Below are 18,123 nucleotides of genomic sequence, written 5' to 3'. Positions count from 1 at the left end.
GTGTGGAAAGACCTTGTTGAATACATTGGAGCATTCAAGAGAAGCTTTTTAGAAGGGTCATGCTTACATTAGAGGTTACTCTAGGCTCTCCATGAATAAAGACTCTAAAATAAGCTTCAAAATGATTTGGTTATCTGCAAATAAGTTAACTACCTGCCCGTATCAAGTTCAGCACTCTTTGAAGGATTACAACTGAATTCAGAACTTAACAACATAAGATTCACAATATCTGGCATCCAAATAAGAATTAGTAGGCGAACAAGTATTTTTCTGATAATGGATGAAAGATCATAACCAAGAGGGGAAAAAAATCAATATAAACAGTACCCCTCACTCCCCACACCTGAAATAATGGACCTAGCAGATAAGGACTTAGAGCAGTTGTTATAAATATTACAAATATATTCAAGGATCTCAAGGGAAACATGAGCAATATGAGGAGAGATGAAAGGTCATAAAGAATCAAGTGGAACATCTAAAGATGAAAAATAAAGTATCTGAAATAAAAATTTCACATGATGGAATTAACATTGGATTAGACACTACAGAAAAAAACAATCAGTGATACTGATGTTAGAAATAAAGAAAATACCCAAAAATGCTAGAACGTAAAAAGACCAAAATATATATATATATTTATATGTACATATAAATATATATTTATAAATATATATAAATAAAATATATATATTAATATATATATTGCACAGGCTCATTGATGTTTGGGACAGTATCAGGAAGTCTAGGGTATATGTGTAATTGGAGTCTCAGAAGGAGAGGAGAGAGAAAAGGAAAAAACAAACAATTTGAAGCAATAAAGACTCCAGACTTTCCAAATTTGATGAAACTCATAAGCCTGTGGATCTAAGTTCAACAAACCCTAACCACGATAAACACAAAACCATACCAAAGTGCAACAGAATAAAGAATTTAAAAACCCATGATTTAAAAGATCTTTAACATTTTCAGAGAAAACAAAATATAGAATGAAGAAGAGGAAAAGAAGGAGGGGGAAAGGAAGTATAAATAATGACAGCAGACTTCTTGTCTGAAATTATACAAACTACAAGATATGGAAAGATATCCTTAAAATGTGTGTGGGGAGGACCCTATCAATCCAAAATACTATGTTTTGTAAATATACTTTTCAAAAATAACAGCAAAATAAGACTTCTTTAGGCAAACAAAGCAGAGAAAAAAATTCTGCTTATTGCCAATAGGCCAAATGTTGAAATTATTGAAGCAAAAGGAAAATGATACCAAATGAATGATTAGCCTACACAGAGGAATAAGTAGCACTAGAAATGGTAAACATGTGGATATATATAAGTTTTTCTGACTTTTAAATTTAAAAGATTAGAGCAAAAATTAAAACAGTACAATATGGAACTTGCCACATATGTGGAGAGAAGATATAGTAACACAAAGGCTGGGAGGAATAAAATGGAAGTGTATTGTTGTAAGTTCTTACATTATAAATGAAATACCCAAATATTACTTGAAAGTAAACTGAGAAGTTAAAGAAACATACTGTAAATCCTAGAACAGCCATTTTAAAAAAGAAAAGAAAAAAGCTTCAAACAGGGGCTGGCAAAGCTTAGCTCACAGGCCCTTTGGCTCACTGCCTATTTTTATGAACAAAATTTTAATGGAACACAGCCATACCCATTAATTTATGTATTGCCTATGATTGCTTTTGCACTACAGCAGCAAAATTGAGTAGTTATAACAAAAACCATATGGCCCTCAGAGCCTGAAATATGTTTTTTTACAGAACATGTCAATCTCTGGCTTAGAAGCCCATGGTAGAGATCAGTGGAAAGATAGAAAGAACCGAACTAATCCAAAAGAAAGCAAGGAGAAAAAGAAAAGAGAAACAGAGTGCAAATGGGACAAATAGTGATATGGTAAGATTTAACTCAGCCATATAAATAATTACGTTAAATGTAAATGGTCTAAACACTCCAGTTAAAAGCACAAATTGTCAGACTACTGAAAAAAAAAAAAAAAAGACCCAACTGTTGCACTATTTGGAGCATATCTACTTTGAATATTAATGACAGATACAACTTCTAAACACTGACCAACTTATTATGGGATTCATAATATATGTAGAAAAGGCAAAACTGTAACAACAGAAACTGGTCTGTGGTTGCCAGAGGTCAGGGAGGAGTTGACTATAAAGGGGCACAGGGAACTTTCTGGGGTCACACAAATGTTTTGTATCTTGTTTGTGATGTGGATGCATGGAAGTATACATTTGTCAAACTCGTCAAACTGCATTCAAAATGATTGCAATAAAATTGGTGTTTTAAATGAATAAAATTGATTTTAAAAAGTAAAATAAGAGAAGTTTCTCTTCAGATATTTTTAGCTAGACAGTAGTTAAATCAGAAGCAGTCCAGGAGGTTATGTTAGTCTTTTCTGAATGCTGGTCTAAAGACCAGCTCTGTTTGGTTTCCAATTCAGTAGATCTGTGGTGGAGTTCAAAAGTTGGCTTTTGGTTTTTGTTTTGTTTTGGTTTGGTTGTTTTTAAATGCACAACCAAGTTTGGGAGCTCTTTAGTTGCATAATTCTCATTGTTTTTATTATAGGAAGTATGCCAATTGTTCAGGAAGAGAATCCCATTTCAATTATACATAAGCAGTGTTGTTATCCTGAAATCTCATGTACTGTATTTTGGTAAAAGAATATGCCAGGGGCGCCTGGGTGGCTCAGTGAGTTAAAGCCTCTGTCTTCAGCTCAGGTCATGATCCCAGGATCCTGGGATCCAGCCCCGCATCGGGCTCTCTGCTCAGCAGGGAGTCTGCTTCCCTTCCTCTCTCTCTGCCTGCCTCTCTGCCTACTTGTGATCTCTCTCCATGTCAAATAAATAAATAAAATCTTTAAAAAAAAAAAAAAAAAAGAATATGCCGGCGGGTCCCTGGCCACATTTGCCTGAGGGGCAGAGAGCGGGTCTTACTCATGTTTCTCTCCACATCACCTACCATAATATCTGGCACATGTTAATGCATCAGTAAATATTTGTTGAATAAGTGTTTTTGAATGACTATGGATTCTTTCCAGAGTGAAAAATGTCATTTAAAAATGTGTTCATTAATAGTGAAATGTATTTATTCTGAAGTATATGCCATTAAGTGGGGAAAGATTCAACTCCTTGTTGGGTCCAGTTCTCTGGACGAGCACATTTCCCCATCTGTTTAGAAGAGATATCATTCATTCACTGTTTGTTCAACAAATGTGGTTTCTTGTCAGTACCAGACACCATTCTAGATACAGTAGCTAACACAACAGATAAGTCCCTGTATTTGCGGAGGTTCCCTTTAACAGTGGAGGACAAGACAACAGATCTACACATACATCTCTGATGGGAGGGTATTGCTGTTCCCACTGGGTGACTGGGGAAAGCTTCTCTTAAGAAGATTACATTTGAGTAGAAACCTAAAAGAAATGAAGGAGCAAGCTATGCATATAAATATATGGGAGCAGAGTATTCCAGGGGCATGGAACGCTGAGGAAGGAGCATGTCTCACAAGGAAGGCAGTGAAATGAAGCTGACTAGGCAGAGAAAGGAATAGGAAGGGTGTGAGCCCAGGGCTAATGGGGACCAGCTCAGAGATGGCCTCACAGACTATCATGAGGGCTGCATTTTGTGCTGAGCTGGGAAGCCCTTGGTTTTAGGCAGAAAAATGACATTTTCTGATTTAGTTTTCCAAGGATCACTTTCAAAAATTTTTTTTTAATAAATAAAAGGATCACATTAACCACTGTGTTCAACATAGACTGTATAGAGGAAGCATAAATACAAGGAGACCAGTTCGGTAGCCTTGTTGAGGAATGTGTCCACATGGTCTGACAAAAATGCCTCCTCGTGAACATTAAATTGTTTTTATCGTTCTACTTACTGCACTTGGGGAATTACCTTCTTTTAGCTAGTATTTTACTGAAATACAGCTAAAGTTGGCTGCAGCAACAACAAATTATTTCCTAAATGATCAAAATATTCCACTTTTTGTTTATAACAGTTTTGTTGATTATCAGTAGATAATAATACTTTATATTTATGGAGTGTTTGGCCTCTTAAAAGCAATTTTACATTGGTTATCTCATCTAATCCTCACCATTCTTCAATATTGACACAGTAGCTATTATTGTCTCCCTGCAAAGGTAGAAACGAAAACATCATCTGCCACGTTAAATTCACATGCCAAGTTTGTGGCTGGGCCAAAAAGACAAAAAATCAGGTCCTCTGTCCCCTAGCCTAAATCCATTGTTTTTGTTTAAAGGGGTCTGTTATGTTCAAATGCTATCTCAAGATATTACTGGGAAGGTGGTTACTTCTATTAGCAAAGTTAGTGTATTGTTTAAAAAGCCGTTAACCAGTGAGCAAGGTACTGTTGTCAGAAACATACACCCAGAGATGTGTGAAGCATATTCCTGCCCTGTGAACTTACTACTTGGTGTGGAAATACCTACACCAGTAAATACGGTAAATAACTCTGGTCAAACCGTGTGACATACTTAGTCCCAAACAAATGGCACAGACAGTAAATGCTTTAGCAGTTCAGAGGAAGCCAGGAGTAGCTAAGGCCACAGGGAGGCGGGGTACTTGAGTTGAAGTATAGGATTCATTCAGGAAATATTGAGGAACGGGTTCTCAACCTGGGGGCGGGCAGGAGGGAGAGAGGAACACACAGCATGAACAAAGGCTTGGTGATGGAGTGTTCTGTTTCTTCTGACACCATGATTAAGACAGCCCAGGTGTAACACAAAGGATGTGGGGAGGAGTGGATGTTTGCTGCTTTCGTAGACGAAGTGTTCCCTGGGAAGAACTAGGCTGAGAGGTGAATGTGCAAAAGTCACAGAGCAGGCTTGCATGTAAGTTAAGATCTTGGAGAGCTGAAAAATGCAATGAAGTTCTTATTTACACCTTGCCTTTTGGAGTATAAGCTAGCAATTCTGTTGTTTTATGGCTCCTCTCTCTATTGATCCACCTAAGTCAAAAGTGTATCTGATTAAAGCTAAAGATGTGTTAATTTGGGCGTAGCTTGTGATTTCCAGGCAGCTCCTTCTTCCGGGAGCTCAAAATATTTGTTCATTAACTGTCTCCATCTGATGTGGTGGCTTAAGAGTGGTTTAAAGCTATCGATATATAAAAGAGCAGGTTGTCCAAAAGAAAAATTCTTAAAATTGAGGGCCTCTAATGAGAATTGGATTTGGAAAATAAGACAGCCTCTGTGGAGCCAGCATTTCTTTCAGTTCCCTGGACAGTCTCTACCACAGCTGTCTATGAAACGTATATATGGGGCCAACTCAGAGTTCACATTTAGGTTGGCAGAGGTCAGGGACTATTGTACTTCCTTAACCAGGGGAGAAATGATGTAGTAACCGTGGTAATTTTCATATGGGCATAGTATAAGATTTATAATTCAAATTGAGGAAAGTTGGAGACAGAGAAACTAGCTGGTAGAAGAACGTACACCAGCCTACACATCGTAACTTGTATTCAGAGAGTGCCCCTAAAGGGAGGATAGAGTATGTCTTGTGTGAAGGGCAGGCTTCCAAGACCTGTTCTATAGCCAACCCCTGATCACTGAAACAGAATGATCAACATTAAATCATACTTTGTGTGTCTGGTTGCCATTCATTTAGTCTCTCATCTGTTCAACAAATATTTATTAAGTACATACTACAGCCCTGAAACTCTTCTAGGGGCTGGGAATATAGTAGTCAATGAAAGAAAGTTCTTCGTCAGTCAGGCAACATGAAATGAGCGCGTGTACGTGAAAGTGCCTGGCACGTTGCCTGTCACATAGGAAGTAGACTTCAGTAATTGTTGGTTACTGAGTTTGAACTTGAAGTTTGAATTAAGTACCTGCTATTGGCAAGGTTCTTTGTTGGGGTTACCTTTTGCGAAGTGGAGGGTCAGGGTGGACTGACTCACATGTTTTTTTAATGTCACATGAAAAAATTGAGTCTCTTGCTCCATTTTGGGGTAATTCAGGTCACATGGTATATTAAATATAACAAGTTGTCGGTTCGAGACCACTTTTGCCATTGAAGATGAAACATTGAAGCAGGTGCTACTCTGTACCATCGACAGTGGTGTGCTCTTGTCCTGCTGGGATGGTTTTGGTGGGCTCCCTGAATTCCTGAAATGGCTCATTGCTGTCACTGACAATGCTTCGCAGAAACCCTTTGTGTCATTATTTAGCAACCGACTGCCTTGGCAAAAGCTATGTCACTTCTTTTGTTAACTGTAACAGCAGTCAAAAGTGATGTAAGGGAAGAGAAGGAGAAATGAAACAAAGATCGATACGTGCATATATGCACACACATCCACATGCCTTTTAGACCAATTTCTGAGTGTTATCTGAAATAGCATTTGTCACCTAAAACCAGGAGATAACAAGACTACGTTCTTTTGTCATTGCTTCATTCAGATATGACCTATTACCAGCAACATAGGAATGATTATTTTTTTCCTTGTTGGCTTCCCTTTGGCCTTACTGCTTCTTAAATGGGAGGAGTAGTTTCACATCCGACAGCAAAGCTAAACCTTTTTGTGCAAATTCTTTGCAAGAAGATTACATTTTCTTATCCACCTACTTTTCCTGAAAGCCTGGGGATAGGATGATGGATGCATTTACTGTTGTGGGAAGCCAAGATTTTATTTGACTTTCAGTTGAAATAAACCCTTGCTTCCATAGAAACCAGAAATGGTTGGAAGTGAAGGAGTTAGGACCTTACATTTTGCCTCCAGATAAAATGCTTTGCATTAAATTTGTGATTAGAATTCCGGGTTAAACAGATGATGTCATTTCTGCAATATGGTATGGTGTGCACATGTGCTTTTTGAAAACACGCGCTGTAAATACAGAATTAGTTACCTGGACTTTTCTAATTCCTCTTTAGATGTAAAACCCTCCAATATGCTAGTAAACACAAGAGGACAGGTCAAGCTGTGTGATTTCGGAGTTAGCACTCAGGTAGGTCTCTTCCCCCCCCCCCCAGGTTGTTGTCCTTTCTGCAACATTCACTTTTTATTTTCAGTCTTACTTTTTGGATTGAAAAATCACCTAGCTGCCAGACAAACAGAACTGTGCATCTCCTCGGCTGGGAATGTGTTATTCATTTTTAATCTCTGAGCGTGTTTCCTTCATCAGAATATGATTGTTCATTGTTTAATGACAGTAAAAACTGCTGATATTGTAATTACTACTTACGAATAGCAAACTTCATTGATATGCAGCTTTGATATGAAAGCGTTTTGACCAGACAAAAGGGAGGGCAGAGTGGGAGCTGTGCCTGGGGAGCCCAACTGGCCCACAATAAAAATTAATATTGGGAGCAACAATGGTGGAGGGCCATTACAATGTGCAGCACAAATTTTAATTAATTTCCATTTTGGGCCTCCCCTGAGAACCCCGGTGATAGTGACCCATGAGCGTGCTGTGATGTTGATTTGAATTGCAGCCACCTTTACTCCCAGCCAAACACGAAGACCAAAGCGAAGGTCATCGTTGTATTATGGGCTGTCAAAGTCTGTTATCCCTCCAGCGTATTTAGTGTTCATTCCATTCTAGCAAAGCACAGGCTTCATTCACATCTTGAGCCATCTGACTAAAAAATGAGTGTGTTCAGATTCTACTTCAAATTGACTTTTTATATCAGGCGGGTTTGGGGTACTAAAGCGATAAGCATCCTGCTTAAGTGAATTGTTTAAGGTTATCTGCTATAAACTGTAATGCTGTGCTTGTCTAAATTGGAAATCACATTCAAAAGAAAAGAGAGATTTAATCATTTTTAATGCCTTTGTAGATAAATTTGTTCCCTTTTACATAATTTTTAGTTGATTTATAGAAATGATGATTGTAGGTTAAATGAGGAATAATTGCCCATTTTATTTCCACATTATCTTTATATTGTTCTAACAGACTGTTTTGTCTCATAGCTGGTGAATTCTATAGCCAAGACGTATGTTGGAACAAACGCTTATATGGCGGTAAGTAAACTTATGCAAAAATAACATTTAAAACCAACATCTTTATCTTTATGTACTTGGTAATGTAGAATTCTTGAATTAATTCAGCAGCTTTATCCTAACAGATCATAAATTACAAAGTCAATCCAGTCATGATCTGATTTTTAAATCTTTCTAAAAGGCATTGAGGTTTTTACAGGAGCTGCCAACTTACCTTTTTAGTTGACTGTAACTATTTGGTTCTAGTGTGAAATTGCTGAGTTTTGAAGTTTAATCCTACAGAAAAATGGCCCCTTAGAGCACATGGGCCGCTTCGCCACATTGTTTACCTAATTAACCCCTCAAGTATCCCAAAATGTCAGTTGATAAGATCGGTTGTTTTTTTCCCAGGAATACAAACACGCTTTGTTACCTGATCAAAATTAAATTTTTGACACGACCAACTCTTACTTACGGATCTCTGAACGTAGAGGTTGGGCAGGAAATTCTCTCTCTCGAACATGTAATAATCTGTATTCTGTTTACATGTTGGGTTCGTGTCTGTCGGATTAATTCTTCTGACATGAATTTACCACATATAAAAATTAGAAGCCCAGAACTTTTTCAAAGACCCAATCTGGACTTGGCTTCACCCTTTCCTTTTTTTTTTCTACCTTTTAAGTAAGGGAAGTCATTTGGGGCACAAATGCTTTTGTTTTTTTAGTTTCCACAGTCACTTCAAGAGGGGGTGTTGGGAGAGACAAGTAGGAAGGTTTTCTAGTATCATTTTTGGAACCAACTTTTGTTTTAACACCTTAAAGTCTTTTTTTTAAAATGAGGATTCTGGATTTACTCAGTCTGTTTTACTTCCAATAGTCTTTATATGAAGTTAAGCAATATTAGTATGGATGGAACCCTGGCTCTTATTCTCAGTTCATATATTATCTTGATAAAAAGATATTAATATGGATGGAACTCTGGATCTTATTCTCAGAACAGGATGAGCCTTTTTTTTTCTTATTGAGGTATCAGAATAGTTAATTTTTGTCTTGCCTGGTTTTTAAAGAAAATTCATTCTATCTCATTTTCCTAGGTAATGTGGAAAAATATTAACCTCTAAAGTCATCGTGTCTGTCTATATAAAACATAATCGCCCTCTTGGCTCTACCAGGTTAGCGAGATTGGTGAGCCACTTTCACAATTAATAAACCCCTACCAAATGCCACAGTTTCCATCCTTGAAAGAATTACGGAACACTGTGATTTAAAAATAAATAAATAAAACTACTATAAATGAAACAACTTATCATCTACCCATCATGTTTTTAGTAGCTTTAAATTGCCCTAATAATTAAATTGCATTATGTTTGAATGTACAAATCTAGATTACAGTTGTCTTTCCCAGGTGTACAATAAAGAAATTACCTTTTTCCCTTTTCGTTTATGGATGAATGTGATGCATCCATCTGTTAATTGAATATGTGAGGACTAAAATTATGAAATGTTAGCTCAGATTGGCACAGCTAAAATTGCTTTGCTTCTTGGGTGAGTGAATCCTAGTCCTCAGCTTTATAGTTCAGGCTGTAAAAAGCATAAGATACCTAGAAAGCCCAGAGTCATAGCCCAACAGTGAGCTTTGCTCAGTCCAGCAGACTCTTGCTGGTGTGAGATCAGAGGTTGGGGTGGGAGAAGGTAGAAATAACATTATTCTGTTACGGGTCTTAATCCCTGCCTGAGATACTGCAAGATCCTATTATAGAACCACCATTGAGGACGACTGGGTGAAGGGTGCACAGAACTTCCCTGTATATAGTTTTTTCCACTCGTGAATCAATATGTATTTCAAAATATAAAAATTAGGTCAGAAAGGGAAGTTTCATTGGAATGTGTCCACGCCCTTCTGTTTGCGTGTCGGCTGTGGCTGCGTTGGGGATACAGTGGCCGAGTGGAGTCGCCGTGACGGTTGCAGCAAAGACCATATGGCCCACAGAGGGAGAAATATTTATGCTCTGGCCATGTACAGAAAAAGTTGGCCAGCCTCTGGCCTATCCCCGAGAAAGCTGTATCTGACACTGAGTACCAGCGGTCCATCAACCAGCATTGACTGAGCAGCTCCCATGCTATTAGCCGGGTCACAGTGGAACCATTTGAAGCCACAGAAGATGTGGATGAAATGGGAAGCTTGGCATTATATGTGGCTACATCATGTGAGACCTAAGAAAGACTTAAGTTGTATCAAACATAGATTTAGAGAGTAAGAAGGCATATAGTGTATGATTTGGATGATTTAACAGTATGTGAAAAGGATATTTACTAAAAGATCACTATGGAGGGAGGAGCAAAGACTTAGAAATAGAAGATAATGTGATTATCATTGGGGGTGGGAGGTAGGGCAGAGGATAAGTAATAAGTTGTGGGAATATACAGTTAGAGATCAGCTGGTATGATACCCTTATAATAACTAATATTTAACCCATGTGCCAGTCATTCTTTTAAACTCTTACATGTAAACTTTAAATCTTTACAACAACCCTATCAGGTAAGTAATGTCATTTTCATCTTACAGGTGAAAAAACAGGGATAGAGAGGTTAAGTAGCTTACTTGAGTTCATACATCTAATAAGTGGCAGAGTCAGGATTCAGACCTAAGTCATCTGTCTACAGAGACTTAATGTCTAGCTGCTGTGCCTCTCCCTGTGTCCAGATTATATCTGTATCTCTCCTGATATAGATTGTGATCTTTGGAGGGGCGAGGTTTATTCTGCTCATTCTCTATATCTGGTCCTACACACAGGGCTAGATGAATGAATTAGTTCTTGAAAGCTGCCTTCCCAGCATGACTTATTCACTAATTATAAGCAGAGCATTTAACTTTTCACATTAAGTATTTCCGTTGCACTGTAAGGTATAGAAGACCCCCAAATTACCCAAACACAGTCGACTAGGCTGCTCAAATATTGAAAAGAATATAAATCAAAGAAATAGCACTGCAGGTACAATCTCACTTCAATCTTCTATAGTCTAAAGTGTAAGGGATAGGAAAATGATAATTAGGAAAGAGGGCAGTTTTCTTAAGATCCTAAGACATGAAAAAATAATACTAATTAACCACTTATGGACACGTTAAGGGGTGGGACTTACAGGAGACTTGGAAAGTCATCTGGCCTAACCTTCTCATTGACCCACATGATCAGAAAGTGGATGACAAGTCCAAGGACATACCACATTTTAGGGGCAGATATTCAGGTCCGGTAGACACTGTAAGCCAATGCAAGAAAGATTTTCAGCTTCATTTTAAAAGGATCTTATCCAGCAGGATTACAAGAGATAGAAGTCCCTAAACTTCAACCCATTGTTCAGTCATTGTGGTTTGTTTACTGTTATAATGTTTTAATCAAATATAAGTTTGACATTATTATGAATAAAGTTTTAAAATTAAAATCTTACCCAAATACTTGTGCTTTGTGATCAGAAGGTCCATCAAGAGGCACCTGGGCAGCCCAGTCAGTGAAGTATCTGACTCTTGATTTCAGCCCAGGTCATGATCTCAGGGTCGTGAGATCGAGCCCTGCATTCGGCTCTGTGCTCAGCATGGAGTCTGCTTGGGATTCTCTCCTTCTGCCCCTCTCCCTGCTCATGCACTCTCTCTTTCTCAAACAAATAAATCAAATCTTTAAAAAAGGAAGTGGTTTTATCTCCTGAACATTTTCCTTACCTGGGCTGTTCTTGTCCTGGGAAATTATCTTCACCCAGAATGAAACCTATACAGATGACATAATACAGCGACATTGGCCATGTTCATGCAGTGATGGTCATGGCAATGGTGGTGATCAAAAAGAAGTTGGCATTTACTGATCATTCCCATGTGACAGGTACTAAATCAAGCACATCAATGGATTTACTTAATCTTCACACAGCCCTATGAAATGTATGTATTATTATTGTCTTCATTTTATAGATAAGGAAACCGGAGGTGAAGTAAATTCATCCCAGGGTCTCAGAGCTGACCAAGTAGTGAGAGTCAAGATTTAATTAGGACACCACCTTCTAGTTTCTAGTAACAGCAGGTTGGGCTATTTGGACCAACTCTTCCATTGAAAAATGCTAGGTAGGGGGCGCCTGAGTGGCTCAGTGGGTTAAGCCTCTGCTTTCAGCTCAGGTCATGATCTCCGGTCCTGGGATCGAGCCCCGCAGTCAGGCTCTCTGCTCAGCAGGGAGCCTGCTTCCCCTTCTCTCTCTGCCTACTTGTGATCTCTCTCTCTCTCTCTCTCTCTGTCAAATAAAAAAAAAAAAAAGAAAAATGCTAAGTAAACTACTTTAAAAATCATCTCAAATGCACTGAAGAGCTATAATGACAATGGCAATTCTCCCAGGACAATTTTCAGATGGAATCCTGCAACAGAGGGGAAAGCAGAATGTTGGAGCACCAAACCTACTTCTTTCTGAGGGCTGTGAATGGTCTGGGGTCCTCCTAAGGCGAGGGTCTCAGAGGAGGAGGAGATGCCTACGGATCTCAGAGGAGATTTTCTCCCCATCATGTGGGAGATCCAAAGGGCTCACCGTCGGTATATGAGCGAACCATCGCCAAAGCTGTGGCTGCTCCTCCTCGCCCAGTCCCAGGGAACAAAAAAGGCCTCTCAAAGCCACACAGAGAAGCAGGGGAAAAGGAAAAGGGGGAAAGTTGCAGCCATAGACTAACTCTGACACAGATTTACACCGAGTATTTGTATTCATGGCATGAGTTGGAAAAGGAGCTTCATGCTAAGAACCTGGTTTGAGGTGGGCACACTACCTTACGGCTCAGAGAATCTCTCCAGAATGTTTTCAAGCGCAAAAACTGGCAAGTAGTCAACAGAAAGCAGGCACACAAGGAAACAAGGCAACGTGAAGAGGAGCCAGCGGGAACACCAGATACACACACTCTTCACATCACAGATTTTAAAAGTGACGTAGTAGATTGAGAACATCTCAAACAAAACTACTAGATTAAGATGTAAAAACTCACTACTTGGTAGCATATTGGCCATAGCAGAAGAGAGAAGTCATGGTGTGGAAGATAGAGTTAGAGCATTCTGACCTTGGAACCCTAGGTTAACCAGTATGTTCTACTACCCATGGGGATCTGGCCAACTTAAAAAAAAAAAAGAATTCTCCCTTGTTTGTGATACATATTTTGACTGCTTACTAACCTAAAATATTTGTGCATACTTTGTGCCTACTGCTTTTGACCAGTGAATCCTGTTGTACATAGAGATGATTCAGGAATGAGTCAGCTAACCATGGGTCCGGGGTAAATAACAAGCCCCAGAGGGTGGCAGGAAGGAGTGCCGTGTTACCCTTTCAGATCCTCTATAAATTCTGCTTTTCATACCACCACCACTCCCTACTGTTCTCAGGAAGAACAGACCAGAATCTCCCCCTCACCACCACCACCTTAAACCTCAGTGCAAAAGTAAGTGCTGGAGACAGGAGTCCTGTTTTTCCTGTTATTTAGCTTCCCGCACTAGTGACAGCTGCCATGTCAGAAAGTAACACAGCTTTTCATTTTTAACTGCAAAATGTCCATCGCAGATCTTCCATCAGTAGTGTGGTACCCGATGGTTGGTGTTGTGTTGTGTTTTGTTTTGTTTTATTTGACATGGGAGAGGACAGAGCAGGCCACCTTGGCTTCAAGTGCGAGAACAGATTTGAATTGTGCAGCCTCAGGCCATCAAGTCCTGGCTTCCTAAATTCAGAGTGAATTGGGGCTCATCTTGTGGCCGTGTCTGTTTCAGGGGCCTGGGCGCATTTCCCAGTCTTGATCTGCTGTACCAGTTCTTCAGGTAGACCCGGAGAGCTGGCTGCCTACTTTCACTGAGCATTCATGCTTGAGCACAGCATCACAACAGTGATCTCATTTTGTGAGTTTAGTGCAAGAATGATTTCTCCAGTGAGAGGTTGTCAGAATCTCATCCTTCAGGAGCCTCTTACTTGCCACCTGTGACCGTTACCATTGATTTTTTCTTTTTTAATTTAATTTAATTTTTTCATGCTTTATGCTTTATTTTTTTGAAGATTGATTTCTTTTATTTGAGAGAGAGAGCGAGCATGAGCTGGCAGGGGGAGGGTGGGCAGAGGGAGAGAGAGAGTCTTGGGCTCCACACCCAACATGAAACCAGACACGGGGTTCAGTCTCACAACCCTGAGATCATGACCTGAGCCAAAAACCAAGAGTCGGATGCTCAACCGACTGAGCCACCCAGACACCCCAGTTTTTTCATGCTCTATTTTCAGCTTCCAGTTTGCATTTCTTTTGATAGTTCAGTGGGCAAATGTTATTAATGTATTTAATCTTGTTTTTGATCCTGCCAAAGTATTTTTGTATCTGGACTCCCCTTGCCTTTGTTTGCTTGTTCTCTCCTCTGCGTGAGTGCTAGAGAGTGATAACTGTCAGTGAGGGGAATGAAGGACAGGAGAGAGTAAGGACAGGAGGAACAGGGAGGAAGCCACCATCTGGTTATTTTTTTTCAAGAATTCTGGAGGATTTTAGGATTTTCTTGTTTGCTAGATGTTCTTGATGGGCATGAATAGCAATAATATTGGGGAAGTTATATTAGTAGAACACTCCAGGGGACTTAATAATTGGTACATGCTTTAAACCAAATGTGCAGTAAACACGTATAACATCCCTTCAAGGCAGCATACCATGACCGCTCCCCGGCTGTGTGCCCGCCGTGGTACTAGGTATGAGATGAGTAAGACACTTTCTTGGCCTCTTAGGAGAAACAGGCTAGTAATCGGGTGGTTACAACACAGTGCAGTGTATTAATATTAAAGACACAAAGGACATTTTCATGAAGGACAGAGGCAAGAATTTGTTAATTCTTCCTGAAAAATAGAGGAACATTTCACCAAAAAACAGGTGACCCATGAGCGGGGCCTTTGTAAAAGAAATGTTCACTAAGCAGAGAGGAGGAAGACAGGTCTTTGCCTCTGCAGGGAATGTGGAAATGTTTAGTGACTGAGGCTGAGTATACCAAAGAATCAGCTGGAAAAATTTTTTATTTTTAAAATTTTTTCAAGTTTTTTTTTTTTAAGATTTTATTTCTTTGTCAGAGAGAGAGAGAGAGCGAGCACAAGCAGGGGGAGTGGCAGGCAGAGGGAGAAGCAGGCACCCCGCCGAGCAAGGAGCCTGATGTGGGACTCGATCTCAGGACCCTGGGATCATGACCTGAGCTGAAAGCAGACGCTTAACCCGCTGAGCCACCCAAGCATCCCGAGGAATTATTTTTTAAAATGAATACTGAAGGGGGTGCCTGGGTGGCTCAGTCAGTTAAGCACCTACCTTCGGTCAGCTCATGATCTCAGGGTCCTGGGATCAAGTCCCACATCTTCTCCCTCTTCCTCTACCCCCCTCCCCCTGCTTGTTCTCTCTCACTCTCCGTCAAATAAATAAAATCTTTTTTAAAAACATGAACTGAAGGCTGTATTTTGAGAAATACACCACATCGAGATTAGTGTGTGGCTCTTCTGACTTCTGGTTCTGAGGGCAGTTTGACACACTAGAAAGAGCCCTCATTTTGCAGTCAAACATACCTGGGTTTGAATCCTGGCTGTGTTCCTAAACGAATATGCCTACTGCTGACCCACAGCTCTGGACTTCAGCAAATCACTTAATCTTATGAAGCCTCAGTTTCTACATCTATAAAATAAAGGCAGTAATATCTAACTTTGCAAGATTGTCCGAAGATATAGAGGATGCAAAGTATCTAGTCCAGTGTTTGGTCATTACATGATAGTTACTACTATTTTTATATAGTGGGTGCAAACTAGACCTCTATGCCTCCTTTTCCTTATCTGTTAGAAGGGGATAGTAATCTAATATGGGTGTTTATGATTCTGAAATGAGACATGCATGAATAGCACTTATGCCAAGCATATGGAAATTCTTTAGTAAATGCACATGGTAGTCTTGTTGATGATGATGGTGGTGGTGGTGGTGGTGATATTCCTCTAACTAATCAGCTGCTTTCATCCTAGCACGTATTGAACTAGCTGGGGTTGGATAATGGGTTCATTCATGTATGAACTAGAGCTTCAGAGGTGATGGGGTAGGGGATTTGAACTTAAAAGTAAAAGTACTGAGGAATTGGAATGACCGTGTCTCTTAGCAGCTGAGAGAGATGGTCAGATGGCATCTGGCCCAGGGGAAGAATTGTTCTTGGTGGGAAAGGGGTTTTATAAATTAAAGAAATAAATAAAGAGAGGGAAATAAGACGATCCATCCTGCTACCCCAGGACAGGGCTTTATGTAATTTTATGGCAAGTGATCCCAGGAGAAGGCAATAAGTATACTGAGGTAGCCTGATAGGTGTGGGCAGAAAGTAGGTCACAAATTCTAGGTCCCAGCTACACCAACTCCCTGAGATGTAGGACTGTACCAATGACCTGAGAGCACCGGGCTCACATCTTCCGCTCCCCTGGTGTATCCTCTGCTGCTGGTTGGTGGATACCTCCTTCCTCCATGTGCAGTGGACCAGGCTGATCCTGGCCCCAAATACTCTTCAGGACTCCCATGAAAGCTCCCAAAGGCTGATGCCAGTGGTTGCCGCCAGGAATTCCATGGGTGGACCCATGAACAGAATGGTGCCCTGAGGGCCAGGGGGCATGGGTTATGATCCCAAGCCTCCCATGTCCAGCTCTGTAACCTTCAACGACTGTTGCACCTCTATGAGACTTTGGTTTCTCTTATTCGTGTGCTCTTGTGTTCATTCAAAAGATTGCTCCAAAGTACGATACTGAATGCTAGATCCTGGAGGGATGGAGACACCAGGCTGCACCCACTTCACTATGGAACTATTCTTGTTGAAGTAGAGAGTGTGCCTGTGGTGGCTTTCTAGACTGCATATTGGTACATGTCTTGCATGGAGGACCAGTTGTCCCAGATGGACCTTTCAGACTGTTCCTTGGTTTATATCAAAAGAAACCCTGATAAATGGAATAAAATGTTGAACCATAGGTGAATCTGGGCAAAGGAAATCGCGATTTTTTTTTTTTTAGCTTTCCAGCTTTCTTATAAGTTTGAAACTATTTCCAAATGAAAAGTTAAAAATTAAAAATAATAGAATCCCTAGTTATCCGGACCCATCTCTCAAAAGTGCAAGTAAGTGATAACATTATATAATGTTGTATAGTTTGTCACTTCACAGCTGAGACCACTGAATCTGGAGGGATTGGACCTGGATCCAAGTCTCAGCTCATTTCCCAGCTGAGGCCTTGGCCAATCTGAGCCTCCATTTTCACCAATCCAAACCTCCATTTTCTTTATCTGTAAAATAGAGGTAATAAAGTTCTCCTCACAGGGACTTTGTGAGGATTCAGTGAGATGATTATCTATCCATATTACCTCTGTTGTTTCTGTATGTTACCTGTGTAATACACCTACACTGACACACACACACGCACACACATGCACATACACGAAATTGTTTTGTGCTTCATAAGGTGCCACAAAATGTTGGTGGGTCCCTGCCTTAGTGATTACGTGTTAGTGTCTCCTGGAGTAGCTCTATCAACTCACCAGCTTCTGTTTTCTTACAGCCCGAAAGAATTTCAGGGGAGCAGTATGGAATCCATTCCGATGTCTGGAGTTTGGGGATCTCTTTTATGGAGGTATGTCGTTTGCAAATAGCTGCTTCTGTGTATATCAGGAATAATATAGTATCAGGAAGAATGAAGATTCTGAAAAAAAAAAAAAAACCCTCCAATGTGTTACGTGTATGTGTACACCAATTTAACCCTGAAGTCCTTTTGATATCCTTGAATGGCTTGTGAACAGACTATTCTGAGGTGCTGTTTCTTACACATCACCTGTATAAAACTTTCTTGGAGAGCTTCTTAAAAATACAGGTTCCCAGAGTCCCTCTATGACTAAGTTCCAGAGAAGATCTGTGTAATGGTGACCTTGGTAGAATGCATATATGACTCCCAGAGGTGATTAAAGAGTACGGCCCTACTCATTTGGATGTATAAGTTCTATATGTTTAGAAAGAAAAAAACACCTTTCTCCAATATTGTCATTTCATGTGTTGGGGAACGGGGCATGATATGACCTGGACGAGGATGAAGAGTATGTATTCAGCACAGTTTTAGTGTCTTGACTGTTTACATAGCTATACTTAG

General features: G+C 40.0%; 1 protein-coding gene across 10 annotated transcripts in view; it reads left to right on the top strand.

Moving 5' to 3' along the window:
* Window positions 1-18,123, top strand: part of MAP2K5 (mitogen-activated protein kinase kinase 5) — a 249,466-nt gene that overhangs the window by 125,343 nt on the left and 106,000 nt on the right. For 9 of the 10 annotated variants that reach the window (XM_032864619.1, XM_032864618.1, XM_032864617.1 and 6 more), the window contains exons 14-16: window positions 6,916-6,989; window positions 7,955-8,005; window positions 17,542-17,613. In XM_032864619.1, coding sequence (XP_032720510.1) covers window positions 6,916-6,989; window positions 7,955-8,005; window positions 17,542-17,613 — 197 coding nt within the window. Of the gene's footprint in view, window positions 1-1,774; window positions 1,908-6,915; window positions 6,990-7,954; window positions 8,006-17,541; window positions 17,614-18,123 lie in introns of those variants that run through there. The other variant, XM_032864623.1, reaches the window with a different exon arrangement.

Source organism: Lontra canadensis, unplaced genomic scaffold, assembly GCF_010015895.1.
Source record: "Lontra canadensis isolate GAN:19392208 unplaced genomic scaffold, GSC_riverotter_1.0 scaffold28, whole genome shotgun sequence".
NCBI lineage: Eukaryota > Metazoa > Chordata > Mammalia > Carnivora > Mustelidae > Lontra > Lontra canadensis.
This window is presented reverse-complemented; position numbering and strand designations above follow the sequence as displayed.